The sequence below is a fragment of the Dendrobates tinctorius genome, unplaced genomic scaffold, assembly GCF_039654945.1.
Source record: "Dendrobates tinctorius isolate UK_male_01 unplaced genomic scaffold, ASM3965494v1 ptg000151l, whole genome shotgun sequence".
Taxonomy (NCBI): Eukaryota; Metazoa; Chordata; class Amphibia; order Anura; family Dendrobatidae; genus Dendrobates; species Dendrobates tinctorius.
The window spans coordinates 6597191-6616926 of record NW_027361818.1 but is presented as its reverse complement, the minus strand read 5'-3'; the positions used below and the strand labels follow the sequence as shown (position 1 = coordinate 6616926).

The window sequence follows — 19736 nt, the reverse complement described above, 5'->3', positions numbered from 1 at the left end:
AAATATTAAACAAAATCTGAGACTGAGACTAATTGTAAAAAATTTAGAACCTAGAGGAAAATCTTAACCTTTCTATATCACTGAATCGCTGCAGCACGATATGGTCACCTCTTCACAATGCAGACATCATTGCAACACCACAGATGAGAAGTCGACGAGAGGGAAGGGCTCAGTAAAATGAGTGAGGGCACAGTAGGAAGTGGTCAGTATAGAGAGTAGGGTACAATATGGGGTTCAGTATAGAGCATGAGGGCATAGTTTGGGGGGTTAGTATAGGGAATGAGGGTACAGTATGGAAGGATCAGCATAGAGAGTCAGGACACTATCTGAGGGTCAGTATAGATATTGAGGACACAGTATGGGAATCAGTATAGAGGTTGAGGGATATATGGGGGACATCAGTATAGTAACTGAGAGCATAGTATTGGGGTGTTGGGGTTAGTATATAGAGAGAGGGTACAGTATGGTAAACTCAGCATATAGAGTCAGGACACTATCTAGGGGTCAGTATAGAGAGTGAGGACATGGTTTGAGGGGGCTATATTTGGGACATCAGTACAGGAACTGAAGGCACAGCATTGGGGGTTTGGGGGTCAGTATAGAGAGCACAGCATGGGGGTTCAGTATATCAGTATAGAGAGTGAGGGAATATAATGGAAATTTGAATAGAGAGTGAGGCGCTGTATGGAGGGAAGTATAGGTGGTGAGGGCACAGTATGGGGGTTCAGTATAGAGAGTGAGAGAACTTTATGTGGAAGCAGTATAGAGAGGGAGGGCACAGCTATGGGGGGTCAGTGTAGAGAGTGATGGCACAGTATGGAGGGTCAGCATAGAAAGTGGGGGCACTGTATGGAAATCAATATAATGTGGGCACAGTATGAAGGGTCAGTATAGACAGTGGGCATTCTGTATGGGGGTCAGTATAGAGAATGAGGGTATAGTATGGGGAGGTGGAGCGCCCACCAGGGCTGTAGGGATACTCGGTACCGGGCCGGTTCTTAAGGAGATGTGTCACGGCAGCAGTAACCCGGTCCTTGGCCCTGGGCATCCAATGAAAATTGATGATTAAAGGGGAAATAAAGTTTATAAGAGATGATTCGTGATGCCACCTGTGGTACTTGGCCAAGGATTGCCGACGCTGCTTAGAGAGACCGCTTGGGCTGATAGTGATGCAGCAGAGTTGATACAGTTCTCCACAGGTAGAGCTTAGTCCCAGGGCAATTATATTGTCAGAGATGGTGATGATGGATGTAGTGCAGGGTGGATGATGCAGTAAATAACTCCGAGGACACAGCAGGGTGCAGTTTCCACACTTTTACTCACGGTTTGAAGTGCAGGCCCAGGCACTAGTTACAGATGGCAATGGAGGCCCAGGGAGCCTGAAAGCAACTTAGGATCCACTAAGCCAGATGGGTTTTGAGGTCTCATTACTGCGCTGTCCTCTGAGCTCCTTGCTGCCTAAAGTTATGCTCAGTCCTCTGTTCCTTATTGTTCTGAAGTACTTGCCCTTATGGCAGGCAGCTTGAGCCTATTGCAGGTGTCACTCCTTTGTGGTGGCTCCAGGCTCAGGTGTGCTGCTGTGCCTTTGGGTGTTTGCTGGGCCAGGAGACCTGCAATTCCCTGCCCTCCGGAATTAGCTGCTCGGACTGTTGTACCCGTCAGCCACGGACTCCAGCGTCTGGCTTCTAGCTCTGTACTCTGGGGTGAGCTTGTTCACAGCTCCACTCCCCAGGTTATCTTTCACTTCTCCTCTCTCCACTCTTCACTCAGACTCTGTCTTTCTCAGTCCCAGACACTGACTGACTGACCCCACCTCCAGGCCAGAACTAATAGAGAAGTTCCCCTTAAACCAGGTTTAGAGCTCCCCCTTCTGGTCTGTAGTCAGGAAAAGTGTTGGATGTAAGTGTTATCTGGTCAGAGAACCTCTCCATGCTTGCAGGCATGTCATCACCCCCCTGTGAGGGAGGTAATGCCACTGTGGTAACCGGACTCCTGGGGTGCCACAGAGGCAGTATATCAGTATGGGGGGACAGTATGTAGTTTGAAGGCAAAGTATGTGGAGGCATTGCATAGTGTGATGAAACAGTATGGGGGTCAGTGAACAGGAGGGACAGAATGAGGGCACAGTATGTGGAGGCATAGTATGGAGAGAGTGCACAGTATGGGGGAGGGGCACAATATTGAGAGAGAGCAGCACGGACATAATGAGTCCATGATGTATGAATAGTGTAGAATCCAAAATGTGTAAAGTAGGATGATTTGGTGGGTTGTAAGTTATAAAGGAACAGAGTGGCCCTGTTGACAATGGACAATAAACAAGATAACTACACTTTTAGACAAATATTTATAGTTGAGTGGCTCAATATTAGATTATTTTTCTCTGTTCTTAGGCAATGTCTGGTAGGGTTTACTGGTAAAGGTGAAGTGATCACATATGGTTGAGGTCAAGGATAAAACTCTGATGTCCTACTTTGGTCAAACACTTTTCTCATTAGATTTTGCCTTACATTCAAGTGAGGTCGAAACAATATGATGAAACATTTGGGTAAAAATATACAAACAACAATGGCCCAACTGGAGGAAAGGATGGCAAAGATCTCCATGGCCACTGTATACTTCCCACGAGAGCTGAGAGTTGCTGGGATGAAGGAAATCCAGACACAAAGGAAGGCCAACATGCTAAATGTAATATACTTGGCCTCATTGAAACTGTCAGGAAGTCTCCTGGCCAAGAAGGCCACAATGAAGCTAACAGTGGCGAGAAGACCCAAATACCCCAACATAACCCAAAACGCAAAAGGTGACCCCTCATTACAGTTAAGAATGATAACACTGGATGGATTCTGAGTGTCATACTCAGGAAATGGAGGACAGTAAGAAAGCCAAGTCACACAGACAGATATCTGGATGAGAACACAAATCACAATAACAGAGTAGGACAACTTTCCACCAGTCCATCGTCGTAATCTAGTCCCAGGCTTGGTGGCCTTGAAAGCAATAACCACTGTTATGGTTTTGGCCAAGACACAAGAGACACAAAGAGAAAAAGCCAAGCCAAATGCCACCTGACGAAACAGGCACTTCTCAGGATGTGGATATCCAATGAAAGCTAATGAACTAAGAAAACAGAAAAATAAGGCCATGAGGAGAAGACAGCTAAGGGACCAGTTATTGGCTTTGACGATCGGAGTTGTGTTGTAAGAAATAAAGATTTTCAGAGCTCCAATGGGGATGAGTGATGAAACAATAGACAGGGCTGCCAAGCTGATACCCATAGCTTCATCATAGGAGAGAAATTCAACGGTTCTTGGTAAGCACATGTCCTGCTGAGTATTGGGCCAAGTATCCCAAGAGCATTTTTGGCACTCCACAGCATCTAGAGAAGAACATGAGGGTCAAATTGTTTGTAACTGCCACATATAAGATACATGATACCTTATGACTGTATTTATGGTACCTGTGACATTTGCAATCTCTTCTTTTGGACACCTTATACACTTGAAGCAGCACGTGGGCTTTCCTGAAATTGTTGCCTTTTGGTATCCCAAAGGACAGCTTGGACTGCATATTGATTGAGGAGTCTAAATATAAGAATTCACCATATGGAAATTTAGTGTACATATTGAAAGTTTGAGAACAAGATATCAGAGACTCATAAGGAAGAGCTTGACAATTCATGTTTAACATTTTCTGCTAAAGAATGTAGACGGTGGAGGTGCAACATATAAACAAAACAGGCGGATCCTAGGACGCCATTTAAGTAGGGGAACCAAATTTACGGACTAAAGCAACTCTAAAATTGCCCATACAATTCAGATAACTGTCCGCCTAACAGCTTTAGAGAAAATGCAGAAAGAGAAGCTGCAGGAGCCAGTAGACTCTATTACAACATTATGGCAAGATGGAGCCATGACCCTTCAATGAAAACTGCACGCGTGGAGTGAGTACAGGGTGGAAGAAAATGTGGAATATGTGTTATAACTAAGAATTGTAGGGATTACTAGAGAAGAAGATAGGAGACAGGAGGCTATCGATGTCCATCAATCACATACCTACAGTTGTTGAAAATGATTGCAATCCCAAATTCTTTGGTATTATTAACTTCACTTAATTTGTCTTAAATGAAAAAACACAAAAGAGATGAAGCAAAAAGCAAAACATTGATCATTTCACATAAAACTCCAAAAATGGGCCAGACAAAAGTATTGGCACCCTCAGCCTAATACTTCATTGCACAACCTTTAGCCAAAATAACTGCGACCAACCGCTTCCGGTAACCATCAATGAGTTTCTTACAATGCTCTGCTGGAATTTTAGACCATTCTTCTTTGGCAAACTGCTCCAGGTCCCTGATATTTGAAGGGTGCCTTCTCCAAACTGCCATTTTTAGATCTCTCCACAGGTGTTCTATGGGATTCAGGTCTGGACTCATTGCTGGCCACCTTAGAAGTCTCCAGTGCTTTCTCTCAAACCATTTTCTAGTGCTTTTTGAAGTGTGTTTTGGGTCATTGTCCTGCTGGAAGACCCATGACCTCTGAGGGAGGCCCAGCTTTCTCACACTGGGCCCTACATTATGCTGCAAAATTTGTTGGTAGTCTTCAGACTTCATAATGCCATGCACACGGTCAAGCAGTTCAGTGCCAGAGGCAGCAAAGCAACCCCAAAACATCAGGGAACCTCCACCATGTTTGACTGTAGGGACCATGTTTTTTTCTTTGAATGCCTCTTTTTTTCTCCTGTAAACTCTATGTTGATGCCTTTGCCCAAAAAGCTCTACTTTTGTCTCATCTGACCAGAGAACATTCTTCCAAAACGTTTTAGGCTTTTTCAGGTAAGTTTTGGCAAACTCCAGCCTGGCTTTTTTATGTCTCGGGGTAAGAAGTGGGGTCTTCCTGGGTCTCCTACCATACATTCCCTTTTCATTCAGATGCCGACGGATAGTACGGGTTGACACTTTTGTACCCTCGGACTGCAGGGCAGCTTGAACTTGTTTGGATGTTAGTCGAGGTTCTTTATCCAACATCCACACAATCTTGCGTTGAAATCTCTTGTCAATTTTTCTTTTCCGTCCACATCTAAGGAGGTTAGCCACAGTGCCATGGGCTTTAAACATCTTGATGACACTGCGCACGGTAGACACAGGAACATTCAGGTCTTTGGAGATGGACTTGTAGCCTTGAGATAGCTCATGCTTCCTCGCAATTTGGTTTCTCAAGTTCTCAGACAGTTCTTTGGTCTTCTTTCTTTTCTCCATGCTCAATGTGGTACACACAAGGACACAGGACAGAGGTTGAGTCAAATTTAATCCATGTCAACTGCAAGTGTGATTTAGTTATTGCCAACACCTGTTAGGTGCCACAGGTAAGTTACAGGTGCTGTTAATTCCACAAATTAGAGAAGCATCACATGATTTTTCGAACAGTGCCAATACTTTTGTCCACCCTCTTTTTTATGTTTGGTGTGGAATTATATCCAATTTGGCTTTAGGACAATTCTTTTTGTGTTTTTTCATTTAAGACAAATTAAATGAAGATAATAACAAAGAATTTGTGTTTGCAATCATTTTAAGGAAGAAACTGAGTATTATCTGACAGAATTGCAGGGGTGTCAATACTTTTGGCCCCAACAGTAGCTTTACAATAATACCTAAAATAAATAATCTTTATTTTTTTATTTTAATAATAATCTTTATTTTTTTTTATATAGCGCTAACATATTCCGCAGCGCTTTACAGTTTGCATACATTATCATCACTGTCCCCAATGGGGCTCACAATCTAAATTCCCTATCAGTATGTCTTTGGAATGTAGGAGGAAACCGGAGTACCTGGAGGAAACCCATGCAAACAACAACAAAAGATATCTGAATGGGAAGTACCACAACTCTCCACTTGCCAAATGTCCTACCTCAGTACCCCATATAATATCGGCATTGTTAATTTTCATTCGAATTCCATCCGGCAATCTGGAATCATAACTTCCCACTATCTTCTGCTCCATGGAACCAGTGGAGCTCGGCTGCCAGTTTACAATGTCGTAGAGGGCTGGAGGATCCCCTTTATCGTCAAAAAATATGCGAGTTTTGTCTTTAGTCTCAAAATCTACAGTCTTAATGTAATGAAGGAGCTGATGAAATACAAAGGATTAATACATTTATTATCTAATTCATCAAATGTAACATTTTTAAAGCTTGAGATATCTTCTCTTCAAGATAGTACCACAAAGAAGAGCTCATGCAAATATCTACTGCAAGCTCTCTACATTACGAGAGGATTACCCAACCTATTCTCCATCTCTCTGAGTCAGAAGTCTCTGCTGGAGTCTCTAAAGCTTACACATATCCTGTAGGCACAACTGAAGCTCCTATACTCCAATAGAAAATGTCTAAAAACACCAGAAACACTAGACTAATGTTAGCTGAAGCTTGTGATATCAATGTGTTTGTCTGACAGTCTAATGTGTATGGGGCCCCCCGACATATGATTATTGGTGGAGTTAAGAATGGCGAGTTGGCTGATATAGATGCCAAAACTTTATTCTTCTTCTTATTTTATGCAAAACCTTTCATGTCTCCACATATACCAGGGCCTGGGTGTAGCTTATACCTCTCTATCTTCTGAAATGACAACACGCCATTGTGAGAACTCATCGATGTTCATCTGTTGGAGCTCAGAAGCCGTTAGAAGTCACAAATATACAGTAAATATACAACTTCTTTACCTGCCAAGGACGTAAGGATGAGATTTTTGCACAAGTACCATTAAGCAAAGGTCCCTTTCCTGGTTCACATTGGAGCAAGTTATGTATAGCCCAGGCAAAAGCATAAACTGCTGTGTAGATATTAAATGTTATTCTAAGGTCCACGTTAGCCATGGCACTTTCTAATTTTTCATCCCCGATACATTCATTAATGGTTTGGTTGAGCATGATATCAGCTCCAGTATGGAAGTTGTCCAACTTACAAGAAAATATCTCCTCCCAAAATTCAAGTAAAAAGTGATCACTAGGAAACTTTGAGGGGTGTATATCATTTAGATGTTCTACAAATCCATCCATCTGCCCCCAGTGAATAGCAAAACCTATAGCACCCATCAAGACTGGTTGGAAATGTTGTTTGTTCAGAAGGATAGAAGTTGACCATGATTCGCTGGCTATCCAGATTTTCCCAGTTATATTTTGTCTTGTCAACTCTTCCACCACAGGCATGAAATCAGCATCTGAAGACAAGACTAGCACCGCCTTGGCTGATGAGTCTTTGATAACATTAACAATATGTGGAGCACCTCTGTTGGGTTGTCCAGTCATGATGGTCTCAATGAAGGCCACACAAGCTCCAGCTTGGACTATTTCTTGCTTTACTATCTGAATACCAATTTGACCATAATCGTTATCAGAAGCCAGTAACCCGACCCATATCCATCCAAAGTACAAGATTAGCTCAGCTAGACCTCTAGTTTGGAACATGTCACTTGGTACTGTGCGGAAAAATGAGGGAAACAAGTTTCTTTTGCTGAGGAGCGGACTGGTAGCAAAATAACTTATCTGTAGAGAAATGGAAAAAAAGAACTGTCTTAACAAATGCAATGTTGCCTTCTCATACTTGTGGAACATCAGGATTTTGTTTTGTCCAGGCTTGGATCAATATGGTGGCCATAGTGATTACTTAATAAGTGACTATGGTCACATCAACTAATCAAATCTGGACAGTTGGGCATTGGAAAAATTTGATTTTTGTTATATGTAAGCTGTCATTTGGCCCTTGCACTTTGTGTGAATCAGTTGAAGTAGGTTCAGATAAAAACTCAGAGGTGTAAAGATTATAGTAGCTTAGATACAACATGTGGTGAGGAAAGGGGGATATGTGGACAAGGACTTATTTGGGCTAGAAAGAACAATTCTGGTGCATAAAGTACTTCGCAAAAAAGTAGGGCAATGTTCCCCTTACCTGTGGATACCTGTATAAACCCAATATTTGAGCCATGAGAATTGAGCATGTGCTTCCGGGTCAGGGCACAGCCGGAGCACAAGAAGCAGATGGGAGGCGCGGCCGCGGCCAATGGCGCATGCAGGGATGGCGTCGGCCGCGAGCCCGTCAGTGGTGACTGCAGCGGCCGCCGGGCAGGGAGAGGCTGTGGCGTGGGAGCAGAGACCAGTTGCGGCGTGGGAGCGGAGGCCGGGTGAGTATGACGGAGCGGTGTAACAGCTTGGCTATTCATATTTGAAGTTTCTATGGCTTTTGTATACTTTCATTGTGATCTGAGTGATGCCAGGATATGACACCCAAACACTGAGGAAGGGCAATGTGCTAAATGTGACAACCGTGACCTGATGAGACGAGTCCAAGCAGGTCTCAACAACACCACTGTTACCCGCAGGCGGCGAGTATCAAGAGTGGACCCACTGGACCGTGATACCGAAACTCCCCCGAGCGAGCACACCAGATTTGACCAACCCCTATACAGGGATCGTTAGGGAGCAAGCTCAGGGACCTCTAGTACCAAGGATGCCAGGACCAGAGGTCGGCTCAGGGACCAACACAAAAACGGAGATGAGCCGGGTAGTAGGGAGAGGGTAATGACTGAGCAGGAAAGGAGCAGTAGAGGTACAGAGAAGGTAACTCACAAGATGGAGAGGGTATGAGGGCAGAGGGAAGCGGAGGTGGAGATGGTATGCATACGAGGAGAGCCGATGTGGAGATGATATGGAGGCACCAGGAAGATGCAGGGCTGGAGCGGGCTCTGGAAGAGACAGAAGGAGACAAAGGGTTAAAACGCAAGCTACACAGGGTAACAACTTGCGGCAGCAAGACGGGGCCTAAGTATGGGAGAAGAACTCAATAATCAGGCGCCTCCACTAAGTGAGGGTGGCCTGAAATACCTGGTGCCTGCCCTCCATTGGACAGGCAGCACTGCCAGATCAGGTCACACTGGAGGATAAAGCCTGCGGGTGCACACGCGGTCAGGCCCTAAGGTGCATGCGTGAGCAGATGGAGCGCGCGGCCGGCGGCAGAGAAGGAGTGCGCCAGAGGGCTTGTGCAAACGCCCGGCGGGGAGCAGGAGCAGGATGCAGGGATGCCCAGGGCAGCATGAGAGCAGTGGCTCTGGCAGCGACAGGCCCGGGCACGGTGGCGGTGAGCAAGGGTATAACAGTACCCCCTCTCTTACATCCCCCTCCTCCACCCTTGGACAAAAACCTAAGAGTACAGGGCGCAATAATGTTCTCCTGGGGTTCCCAAGGCCTCTTCATATGTTCTCCGGCTCTCCTGAGCGCCTCCTTAGTTTCTTGCCAAATTCATGGAGTCGGCTACAAGCACCCCGGAGGTGGCAGAAACTGGCAGAGGAATACTGGGATGCATGTCAAAAACCACAAAAAATGGAGACTTGGCTGAGGACTCGTTGGGATGGTTATTATAGGCGAACTGAACCCACGGAAGAAGGCAGGACCAGTCATCTTGATGTGAGTTGGAAAAGTGACGTAGACAGGACGTCAACACTTAATTCACACTCTCCACTTGGCCGTTGGTTTGAGGGTGGTATGCAGAAGAGAAATCCAAAGTTATCTCCAAGAGACCACATAAGGCCCTCCAAAATCGAGACGTAAATTGAACTCCACGATCAGATACAATATATTGTGGCAACCCATGATGTCAGAAGATGTACTGGACGAAGACCTTTGCCAATTCAGGGGAGGAGGGTAGTCCTTGTAGCGGAACAAAATGCGCCATCTTAGAGAACCGGTCTACCACCACCAGAATAGCTGTGCAACCGGAAGAGTGGGGCAGGTCCGTGATAAAATCCAAGGCTATGTGTTGCCACGGAAACGATGGAACAGGTAACAGAAGCAGAAGCCCAAAAGGCAACTGTCTAGGGAACTTGACCTTGGCACAGGAGGGGCACAAGGCAGTGAAGTCAGCCACGTCTTGGCGGAGAGAGGGCCACCAGTAAAACTGAGAAATGAGGTCTAAACAGCTACAATTAGAGGCAGACTGTCACGCTGCAGCTATGCAGGTAGCTGTGAGCTCCACTAGATGGCAATAGAGTGGAAGGAGGACAGCAAGTCTGCAAGAGCTAACCTGCAGTGCTGCATTGAGGCTACCACCAGGTGGCAGCAGAGTAGTCAAACAAGCCGAGTCAAAACCTAGACCGTCAGTGGAGCGCCAAAGGGTCAACACCAGACAAAAGCAGAAGTACCAAAAGCAAGAGACAAAGTCAGGTCAGGGCCAAAGCTGAGTCAAACATCGGGAAATCCAAACAGAAAGGGACACACTAAGTCGGGACGGGCAGAGAGGAAGGAACAGACACGGGCAAAGTCAGTAAATGCAGCAGGACAAATCATGGTACCATCAGAGACAGATACTCATGCCGTAGGCAGAAAATATAACTGACACCGCCTGCAGAATGCAGCGGGGAGAAATAGCCGACCTAAAACCAGAACGAGGCAAAGTAAAGTTAACCCCTGACGTGACCAGACTGGGAAAGGGGTAGACAGGACTTAAAACCCGGTCTGGATCATGACACAAACACCATGAATAGTGGCATCAATTGACGCACTGTAGAAATTTGCAAATGAATCAACAGCAGTCAGCCAAGGGCCATGCATGAGGTATCAGGGTCTGGCCCAGCATTTGCAGCTTGGAATTGAAGTTTCAATGAGGACCTGGTGGTTAAGGGAGCGATGTCAGCCTTCTTACCTGGGAGACCTGATGCCTCATGCAACATGTACATTTTTTTTTAATCCAGCCACACTCAGATGGCACAAACTTAAATTTCATGCAGTAATATTAATATAAAAATTAAGGAAAGTAACACTGGTAGTTGACAGAAAGCAAGTGCAGTTCTGCCTGTCTGGGAGCCCTACTTACACAGGTAACCCAGCAGATGGAGACCAAACTTTCAAAAAATAATTGTGACACACCACTAAAGTGGCATCAAATTCCATAGAGTAGAAACAGTATAATAGGCCTCTGACACACCTTCTACTACAGGCAACCCACAATATGGAGACCCAACTTGGAGTCTCCAAATTTGAAAAAAATGTTTGTAACATCAGCAGCAGAAGCAACCACAGGCACAGAAGACACCACAATGACGGCACAGACTGTCATAAGGCGAGATCAATGACACTAAAAATGAAACCATCGCCTAGTCTGCCCAGTCAGCAACTGCGGTGCAAAAGTCATTGGAGATCCATGACTTGTTCATTGTGATGAAAGTTAGGCGGTTTACACTTTCTGGCAACAGCAAGATGTGCTTATTCATCAGGATACCACCAGCAGTGCTGTAGACACGTTCTGAGAGAATGCTAGCAGCAGGGCATAACAAAGCCTCTAAGGCGTGACAATTGAGCACCGGCCACTTTTCCATTTTTGAAGACCAAAATGTAAAAGGATCCAAACCCCCCACGATGACATTGATATTGAGCTTCAGAAACTCCTGCCCCATCCTCTCCAGTTGTTCACAACCTGTCAGATTTCTACTCTGTTCTGCTCATGCATGGGCTGGTCTAAAAAATGTGTGAAACGACTCACAATAATTGCTTATGCCACTTACATTGCTACTACTGCTGCTGATGTTTTTGTGATGATGCCTTGACATTCCCAAAGTTGGATTTCTAGAACTGGGATGCACACTCTGTGCCTCACTGGTGTCTTGGGGAAAACCACTCTTAAGATAATCTACAAGCATGTTTTGATACTCCAGCATGCGCGCTTCGCTTTCCATGGGGAAAAGCATCGGGCTAAATTTACCCTTGTACTGTGGATCTAACAGAGTGGCAAGCCAGTAGTCAGCACTATTTCTAACTCTAAGAATACAGTCATCATGTTGAAGGTAGTGCAGTAAGAAGGCGCTCATGTGTCAGGTGCTTCCATGATATGTAAATCCATGGTGTGTTGGTGGTGAGTTAACACTCAAGGTTTCTTCCTCCGTCCCCTCTCATCAAACACGGACAATAGAGAGGGGATTATTATCCTCTTCATCTCCTGACTGTTGGTGCCCGTCACCTCTTCCTCCTCCATTTGTTCCTTGGCTACTGCACCTTCGCAAACAGTTTGTCTGCTACCATGAGCCCCCCTTGATAGCTGTAAGACAACCTCCCATGGCACCAGGGAATTTGAGATATTTTTATCCCTTCCGCATCCTCCTCTGCTTCCACCTCTTTTTCTGGGACTACCACCTCCTCATGCAGTTTATTCAAAGTGTGCTCCAGCATGTAGATGACAGAAATAGTGATGCAGATGAGGGCATTGTCAGCGGTAACCATCATAGTAGCCATTTCAAAACTGTGCAGAAGGGTGCAGAGGTCGTTCATCTGTGCCCACTCCGCAAGCGTGATTTACACCAAGTCCAGACTGCGTTGGCCCAGGATATGCAAAAGGACAAACTGCACCAGGGCTCATCGCTGCTGTCACAGTCGCTGCAACGTGTGCAGAGTGGAATTCCACCGTGTCGGAACATCGCATAGGCCGATAGACCTCTGTAGCGATGCAAGTCTATGAGCTGTGGGGTGAGATAATCGGAAGTGAGGACACAGCAACCGTGCTTTCTGTAGCAGCACATCCAGGCATAGGGCCGCCACCAGATTTGCATTGTTATCGCACATAGACTTCCTTGGCTCCAGGTTCAGTGGATACAGCCATTACTCTAACTCGTCCTGGATAGTTGTCCACAACTCTTGAGCTGTGTGACTGTGATCCCCAAGGCATATTAATTTGAACACTGCCTAATTGCGGTGAGTTATGGCTGCGCAGTACAGAGGTGGGGGGATTCTATCTGCACTGTTGGAATGTGTGACTAAGGGAGAGGTTGAGGGCACAGGTGGAGGCCCTAGAGGAGGTGGAGGAGTCAGAAGCAGTGGAGGAAGTGTTAGATCTTCAAACTCCATCTCTTCCATCGCAAACTTCCATCTCTTCAAACAAGCCTACCACATCAACTACTCAGCAAGCTAACTTTGCCCTGTTCCCTCCTTCCAAATATTATTCTGAATCTGCACCCTACTATTCATCTGTCTCCACACCCTTCATGCACATGATAACTGCACTTGATACTTGTCTATTGCACTTAAACACACGGGCTGATGACCGGATCATGCAGCTTTATATGAAAATCCCTATTATAATTGCCAGACCTGAATTAACAAGCATTTCTCACCTACTGTGTCCCCCCATTTCCTTGTAGATTGTAAGCTTGCGAGCAGGGACCTCACTCCTAATGTCACTGTTTGAATTGTCTTAACTTGTATTGAATTTATTGTCTGTACATGTCCCCGCTTAATTGTAAAGTGCTGCGGAATATGTTGGCGCTATATAAATAAAAATTATTATTAATTATTATTATTTATTATTATTAGATACAGAGTTGTGTCCCACAAGCCTTGGGGATTCAAAGACTTGTGGAGTAGCCCCTTGACCACCTGCCCCCACAGCCACTAGAGTCACCCAATGCTTAGTCAGTGAGATGTAATGCCCCTACCCATGTTTGCTCGTCCAAGTGTCAGTGATCAAATGCACCCTGGCAGACATAGATTTTTTCAGGGAATGGGTGATGTTGCTGGCGACATGCTGGTGTAGCCCAGTCACAGCTTTCTTACAGAAGTAATGGTGATTGGGCAACTGGTACTGGGGTACTGTGACGATCATCGACTTTCTGAAACTGTCTGTATCCATTTCCATGGCCAACATATTGTAGATGGTATAGTTCAAGCTCTTAGCTTTGGCATGTGTAGGAGGAAACATTCTTTTACGTGACCACAGCTGCTGGACCGAGGGCTGGTTGCTGTGCTAAGAGTGGGTGGGGTACGGAGAACAGGACAAACTGCTGGACTGTGATATGAGTGAAGTGCAGGCGGAGAAGTTATGGTGGATTGAGAAAAATGTGTTGTGCTAGATGACACAAAAACAGCAGTCATGTCTACTTCGGTAACAGCTGACGGGCTCTCACTCATCCCGACTGTAAGGGGTAAACAAGTGTAGTTTCTGCGTCCGGAGACCTGTGTGAGAAGACTTGGCATGGTGACAGAGGAGGAAGCAGCAGATGGGGTTGATGGGACGGCCGGTGGTTGGCGAGGCACGCTAGTCCGCATTTTAGCGTAGTGAGATTCCCACACTAAGGCAAATTGATCACACAGGTTCAGGTTCATGCATGTAGTTGTCAAAATATTGTAATTTTTTGCTTCTATTGAGGTTTTATTTTTGCAAGTTTGACAGATAATGTGTGTTCGGTCATCCTTTGCGACCTCAAAAAATGCCCAGGCTAGGCAACCATTGCCGCCCCCTCAAAATGCACTCTCGCAGCCGCTTGTTGTGGTTGCATCACTTCGTGTCTGTGTGGGAAGTCGCAACGTAACCTCCTCATCTTCCTCCTCCACCTCTTCTACTGAGCTACTCAGCTGCGTACTGCTGGGTTCACACTAAGTGGGATCTACAACCTCATCATCATCCTCTCTGTTCTCACACTCCTCACGCTGAGAGTCACCCTCCACCTATTCCTGCCCTGACACCACTGTACAGTCCGTATGTGCCTCTTGTATCTGAGTCTCATCAGGATCGCCTCCAACCTTGGTGGTTAACGTCTGGTGATGAGGGTCTGGGTTCTGCTTGGACCCCGCTTCATCCAGCCCCGGGTCCAACATGAAAACATTTTGGGCCTCGGTGCAGGTGCTTTCCTCCTCTAGATTCTGTGATTCTTCAGAGTATACCTCTGATGCCCATGGAATTGAGTGTGTGAACAGTTCAGGAGAATGGCCCATCTGTGGTTCCCCACGGTCAGTTGAGCGTTTGGAAATTTTTGAAGCTGGGGGAAACAAGGGTGATTGGGGTGCCACTTCTGAGGATTGGACTGTGTGTGATGTTAAGGTGAAGGAAGAGGAGGAGAGGTTACTTGATGTAGTACTTGCCATTAACTGGAGCTTATGCTCTTTCTGAGTCTCATCTACAAGGCATACCGCTGTGCAGCTGCCAAAGAAAGGGAGTTGAGTAGCCCATCCAGTAACATATGTTCAGTGGTGTTTGGATATGATGAGAAGGTGAATGTTCAGTTAAGCTTTCATTAACATTAAAACCTAACCCACGTACACGTCGAATACCAAGCTTATTCCCCCTTTCAGAACGACCTCGCTTTTTCCCACTCATGTTGTAAGTAGCCTTCCCCTCTTGTAACCTGCTGTTTCCCAACCTTAGGATCATAGCTGTCAGTCACCTGTCACTAAATGAACAATCACTATTTATTTTCTTAGATAGTGTGCCTGAACAACACCGTTATAACTAACAATTTTTAAGTGAAATTCTGGCCTTCTGATTTGCCACTAAAACACAGTTTTTTCACAAACAATTTGGATTAGCTAATTGGCCCTCCAGGCTGCACCCCGATATTAGGTCTAATGATTTTTAAGTGGAAATCAGGCCTTTTGATTTGCCACTGAAACACAGTTTCATCTAAAACGATTTGGAGTAGCAAATGGGGCCTCCGGAGACTGCCACACAGCATTTGCACAATCTACTTTGATGCTGGAAGATCGATTTAACACAGGACAGGATCCTATCTAGTTAACTGACAAGTTCACTTTCAGCACCAGTACTAGCGCAGTAGCGACCTCTGCACTGTGACACTGAGACAATGGCACCAGCAAAGCAAAATGTCAGCTCTTTATATGGCCAGGGACAAGTGACTTTTGCAGCCACAGAAGGCCTTGTGTCATGTCGTTGTGGATGATTTCTGAGCCTTCTGAGCCCTGATTGGGCTAATCAACACACATAAAGTTAAGAGGAAAAAAACGGGATCGTGCTGCTCCTCTAACTTCTCCCCACCTCCTCCCCTCTTCAAACACGTCCCCCTGCTCATCATACAGAACCACTATTCTAGCCAAAGTAATAACAAAAGCAGTGGAAACTTGATGATTTACCGAACTGTGACTGAATTTTGCTGACTTTGAGTAAAAATGCTTGTGAAAGTGAACACGAATCCGAATTTGCTACGTTTATGCTGAATTTGAGATTGGCGAATGTTTTCCCGACAAGTTCCCTCATCTCTACCCTGAACTGTCTGACATTGTTTGCAACATGAAACCAGGCCCATGTGCAACTTTACCCTCTTCACCCAATTTGGCGACGAACCTGTCCAGGTCCTAAGTTGATTGGGGTCCCTTTTTGATCAGTCAATCATGGGAACACCTGCAACTTCAGTGATTAAAAAGGAACATAGAGCCACTTAGGAGGCCACTGCTTGAGGGGTATGACCACAATTGATGCAGGTCCATGAAAAACTGGTGTTTTTTGTTATTTTAAATCCTAGGGGCACATCATGCATGGTAAGGAGAACAGTCATTGATATTCTACTTTACGAAATGACGTCATCTTTGGGAGGAACATTAAGACATCGTGAAAAAATTAGCTTTTGGCACGTACAAATGACTGTATATATGCAGTATGTGTATATCGCATGTGTGTCATCTACTTTTTGTGGAATTTAAGCAATTTTGTGTTTCGTGCTGAACATTTTCTCTACTGTCAGGTTCATTACTTAACATATCTTGATAAGAAGAATTTTTACATCCCTGGTGTTTGTTATTATCTAAACCTCTAATACAAGAAGAAGAAAAATCCTGGTGAGAGAACCTCTTGGAGGACCAACTCATCAACATCACATTGATTTCAGTGGGCACCATGCAATAGTTTATTTCTCCTGTGGTCATGCTGTACGGAATTCTTGCCAGTCAATTTCCCAAACGATCACAGTTGATCACCGGAGTTAGCTAACATTGAGAGACTTGTACAACTAAAATCAAGCAACTCCCTAAGTATTCCACCAGAGATGATCCACATCTCAACATTCCCTCCCTTTTCTGACCTTGATGTTCTTGTTTCATACTAGGCAATGCCAAACATGCTACCAACCTTAATATCACCATATATAATAACCATGGCTTCCAGATCTCACAGACTAAGAAGAATCTGTCATTCTGTCATTATTACTACCAATATGCAGTTTCCACATTTGTATTTGGATGAAATGGTACTAAAAATTTTGGGGTTTTTTTGAGGCGAACAGTAAAAAGTGGTAGTGAAGACGGGCAGTTGCTATTTAATAATAAAGAAATCTGCATTCCCTTCATTCGTCGCCTTATATTTTATGTATGTAACTATAAGGTTCCATAGCCATGGTCGAACTGCTGCTCCATGACCTCCTGGCACTTTACAGGAAAATTGTGTCCCAGACCCAGTGTACTGTCATTTGTTGGTTACATCACACTCACTGTCACTGGAGCTACCCTAGCACAGATCAGGGGACACCCAGTTCATTTTAACACACAAAAGTTTACTCGACAGTTCAAGTTCATCAGATAGTAATACACACTGTCGGTTAAAGCACCATCTGTTCATTGTTTCTGTAATATAGTACATTTTCTCTCCGCTCTACTTGGACTATACCTATGTTCACTGTTCCTGTCAGCCCCAGGTATACCCAGTCCAGTTCCACAGTATTACAGAGATGCATTACCTTTTCCACATGCGGTTCCTCTCCATAGCTCCTGTAGGGTTTTTTGAATTCTGTAGCTTTAAGAGCGTTTCCACTGTCCTTTTCAGTAGAAGAATCATTTGTTTGTTCTTTTCTTCTCTGATATTCATCTATGAGTCTGGTCTTCACAAATTCTAATGTGATGTCTTTTTCTGTTCTTGTCTCAAGGGCATTTATCAAGGCTGCATACGAATCTGGTAAACTGCACAATAATATTGCTGCTACATGACTTTCTTTAATGTCATCACCAATAAACCTTAGCTGTAATATTACTTCCATCATTGAGAATATGCGCTTCTGCATGTCGTCATTTGCACTCAATCTCATATTGTAAAACTTTCTTAATAGAAATAACTTGTGATTTAAACTGGGTCTTTCATGTAATTTTCTTAATTCTTCCCACATTCCTTTCACTGTTTCTTCATTTCTTATGTGTATTAATTGAGCATCATCCACTAATAAGCTAATGGTGGCTCTCGCTTCTCTATTTTTCTTATCCCATGTCTGATTATCTTCATCAGGTCTATCTGTAGTAATTACTTCCCATAAATCATCTTTAGATAACAACATCTCTACTTTGAATTTCCATAACTGATAATTTTCACTGTTCAGCTTAGCTACTGTGAATTTCAGCTCAGTGCTGCACATCATTTTTATATAGTCTTACTTGTTTTAGAGAGTTGTAGTGAAGATATTCTTCTTTCTTCTTGAGAGTTCCTGTATATCCTGTATGTGTGGTGATTCTCTGTAATTATCTCCAGTGTGCGGTCCTCCGGTTCCAGGGATCATGAATTCCTTTGTCCCTCTGTATCTGGATTTTTTCAGCCTCCGTTCACTGGGTTTTTTCTCCTTCTGTTTACAGAGCTTATCTGCTTCTTCAGTATCTGAGGTTATTGCTTGGGGCTATTGCCTGGGACTATCTTCTGTGTGTCTGAGGCTATCTCCTGGGCCCATAACCTGTAGCAGAGTGCATCTTCTGAGAATGACCACCCATACATAAGAGAAGTTCACTGAGCAAGTTATCTTGAGTAAACAGTATTTACTTCATATGGGGAAACATGAGATAATAGAATTCAGTAGCACACAGCCCATGCTGCTGGTATAATACACTCAAAAGCGAAAGTAAAGTACAACAACAATAGAGAACTTCCCTCCCCACAATACAGCAAACATATAACTACACACTATCTGCTGTCAGGCTAGTGTAAAGTCCTCCCTTCACTTATAATAAGTCCTGATCTGTTGCATATGTCAACACATCCACCTACCACCACCAGCACCAGCACTGGCCTCAGCACAACAGGAGGATCATCCAGAGGAGGACCAGGGAAACAGCAGCAGCCATACCGTGCCTGATGCAGGAGAAACATTACAGCCTCTGACGCCAGGAGGCATGTTGATACCGGGGTCTTAAACTATTTGACCAGGGCTGCCCACGATGATGATGAGGAAGCCTATGCCTGGTACCTCCAGCAAATACCCTGGGAGGTCAGGCTGCATGCCCAAGGAGCTATTCAGATATTGATATATTGATAGATGTCTGCACACCCCCCAATATCCCCAACACGGTATTTGAATTTTTGGAACAGTGGCAGCTGTCCAATAGTAATCAGTTTCAAATGCTGCCAATAACACAAGTGCAAGCACCTTCAGTATCTGAGCCACCTCCTCCACGGGTGCCAACACCACAGCCAAATCCCCCTCAACCCTATATTGGCCTACACTGGGCGAAAGGTCAGCCTATAATGCACCTGCCCAATATGGCCACATGATCAAACCCACTGTTGGAGGCTGGTCCCAACATGGGTATGGTCAACATGGCCATATTGGGGATTATGAACCACGTGGGTACCCAAATATCCAGGAGTATCCACAACAGTATCACTCATCCCATTTCTTTCCTCCAACACAGGATCCTGGCCAGATACACCATCCTGGGGCTGATTATGTAAACCCACAGGGTGAGGTACAACATGCGCCTCAAACGCAGCAAACTGGTCAAGCTGCCCTCCCGCCATCACCACCCCCAACCTACCATAACTTATAATTTTGTTTATTTTTTTATTGAAAAATGTGATTGTAATATTTTTGTTTTTCTTCTGCTAATTTTTTATTACTTTATTGGGCCAGTTTGATTGGCCAAAAAAGCCATATGCTAATAAGATGGTATTTGGTTTTTCAAACCACTACGCTTGGATTAAAAACAGTTCTAACTATATGACTTATG

The 19736-nt window shown here is 44.7% G+C and overlaps 1 protein-coding gene across 1 annotated transcript; it reads right to left on the bottom strand.

Annotated features, from left to right (window-relative positions):
* Window positions 1-2444: 2444 nt before the first annotated feature.
* LOC141049902 (extracellular calcium-sensing receptor-like) lies at window positions 2445-14744 on the bottom strand. The gene is made up of 5 exons (XM_073546740.1): window positions 14553-14744; window positions 6720-7541; window positions 5907-6125; window positions 3458-3581; window positions 2445-3376 (listed from the first exon to the last, which is right to left on the bottom strand). The coding sequence occupies exons 1-5, from the start codon at window positions 14742-14744 to the stop codon at window positions 2445-2447; spliced, it is 2289 nt and encodes a 762-aa protein (XP_073402841.1).
* Between the last annotated feature and the right edge of the window lie 4992 nt (window positions 14745-19736).

Coding starts and splice junctions, on each gene's coding strand:
- LOC141049902 (XM_073546740.1), bottom strand. CDS start 14,744: ATGGGCCATTCTCCTGAACTGTTCACACACTCAATTCCATGGGCATCA. Junction 3,582..5,906: donor ATATTATATGGGGTACTGAG/GTAGGACATTTG, acceptor TCTTATATTTAG/ACTCCTCAATCAATATGCAG. Junction 3,377..3,457: donor AGAGATTGCAAATGTCACAG/GTACCATAAATA, acceptor GTTCTTCTCTAG/ATGCTGTGGAGTGCCAAAAA.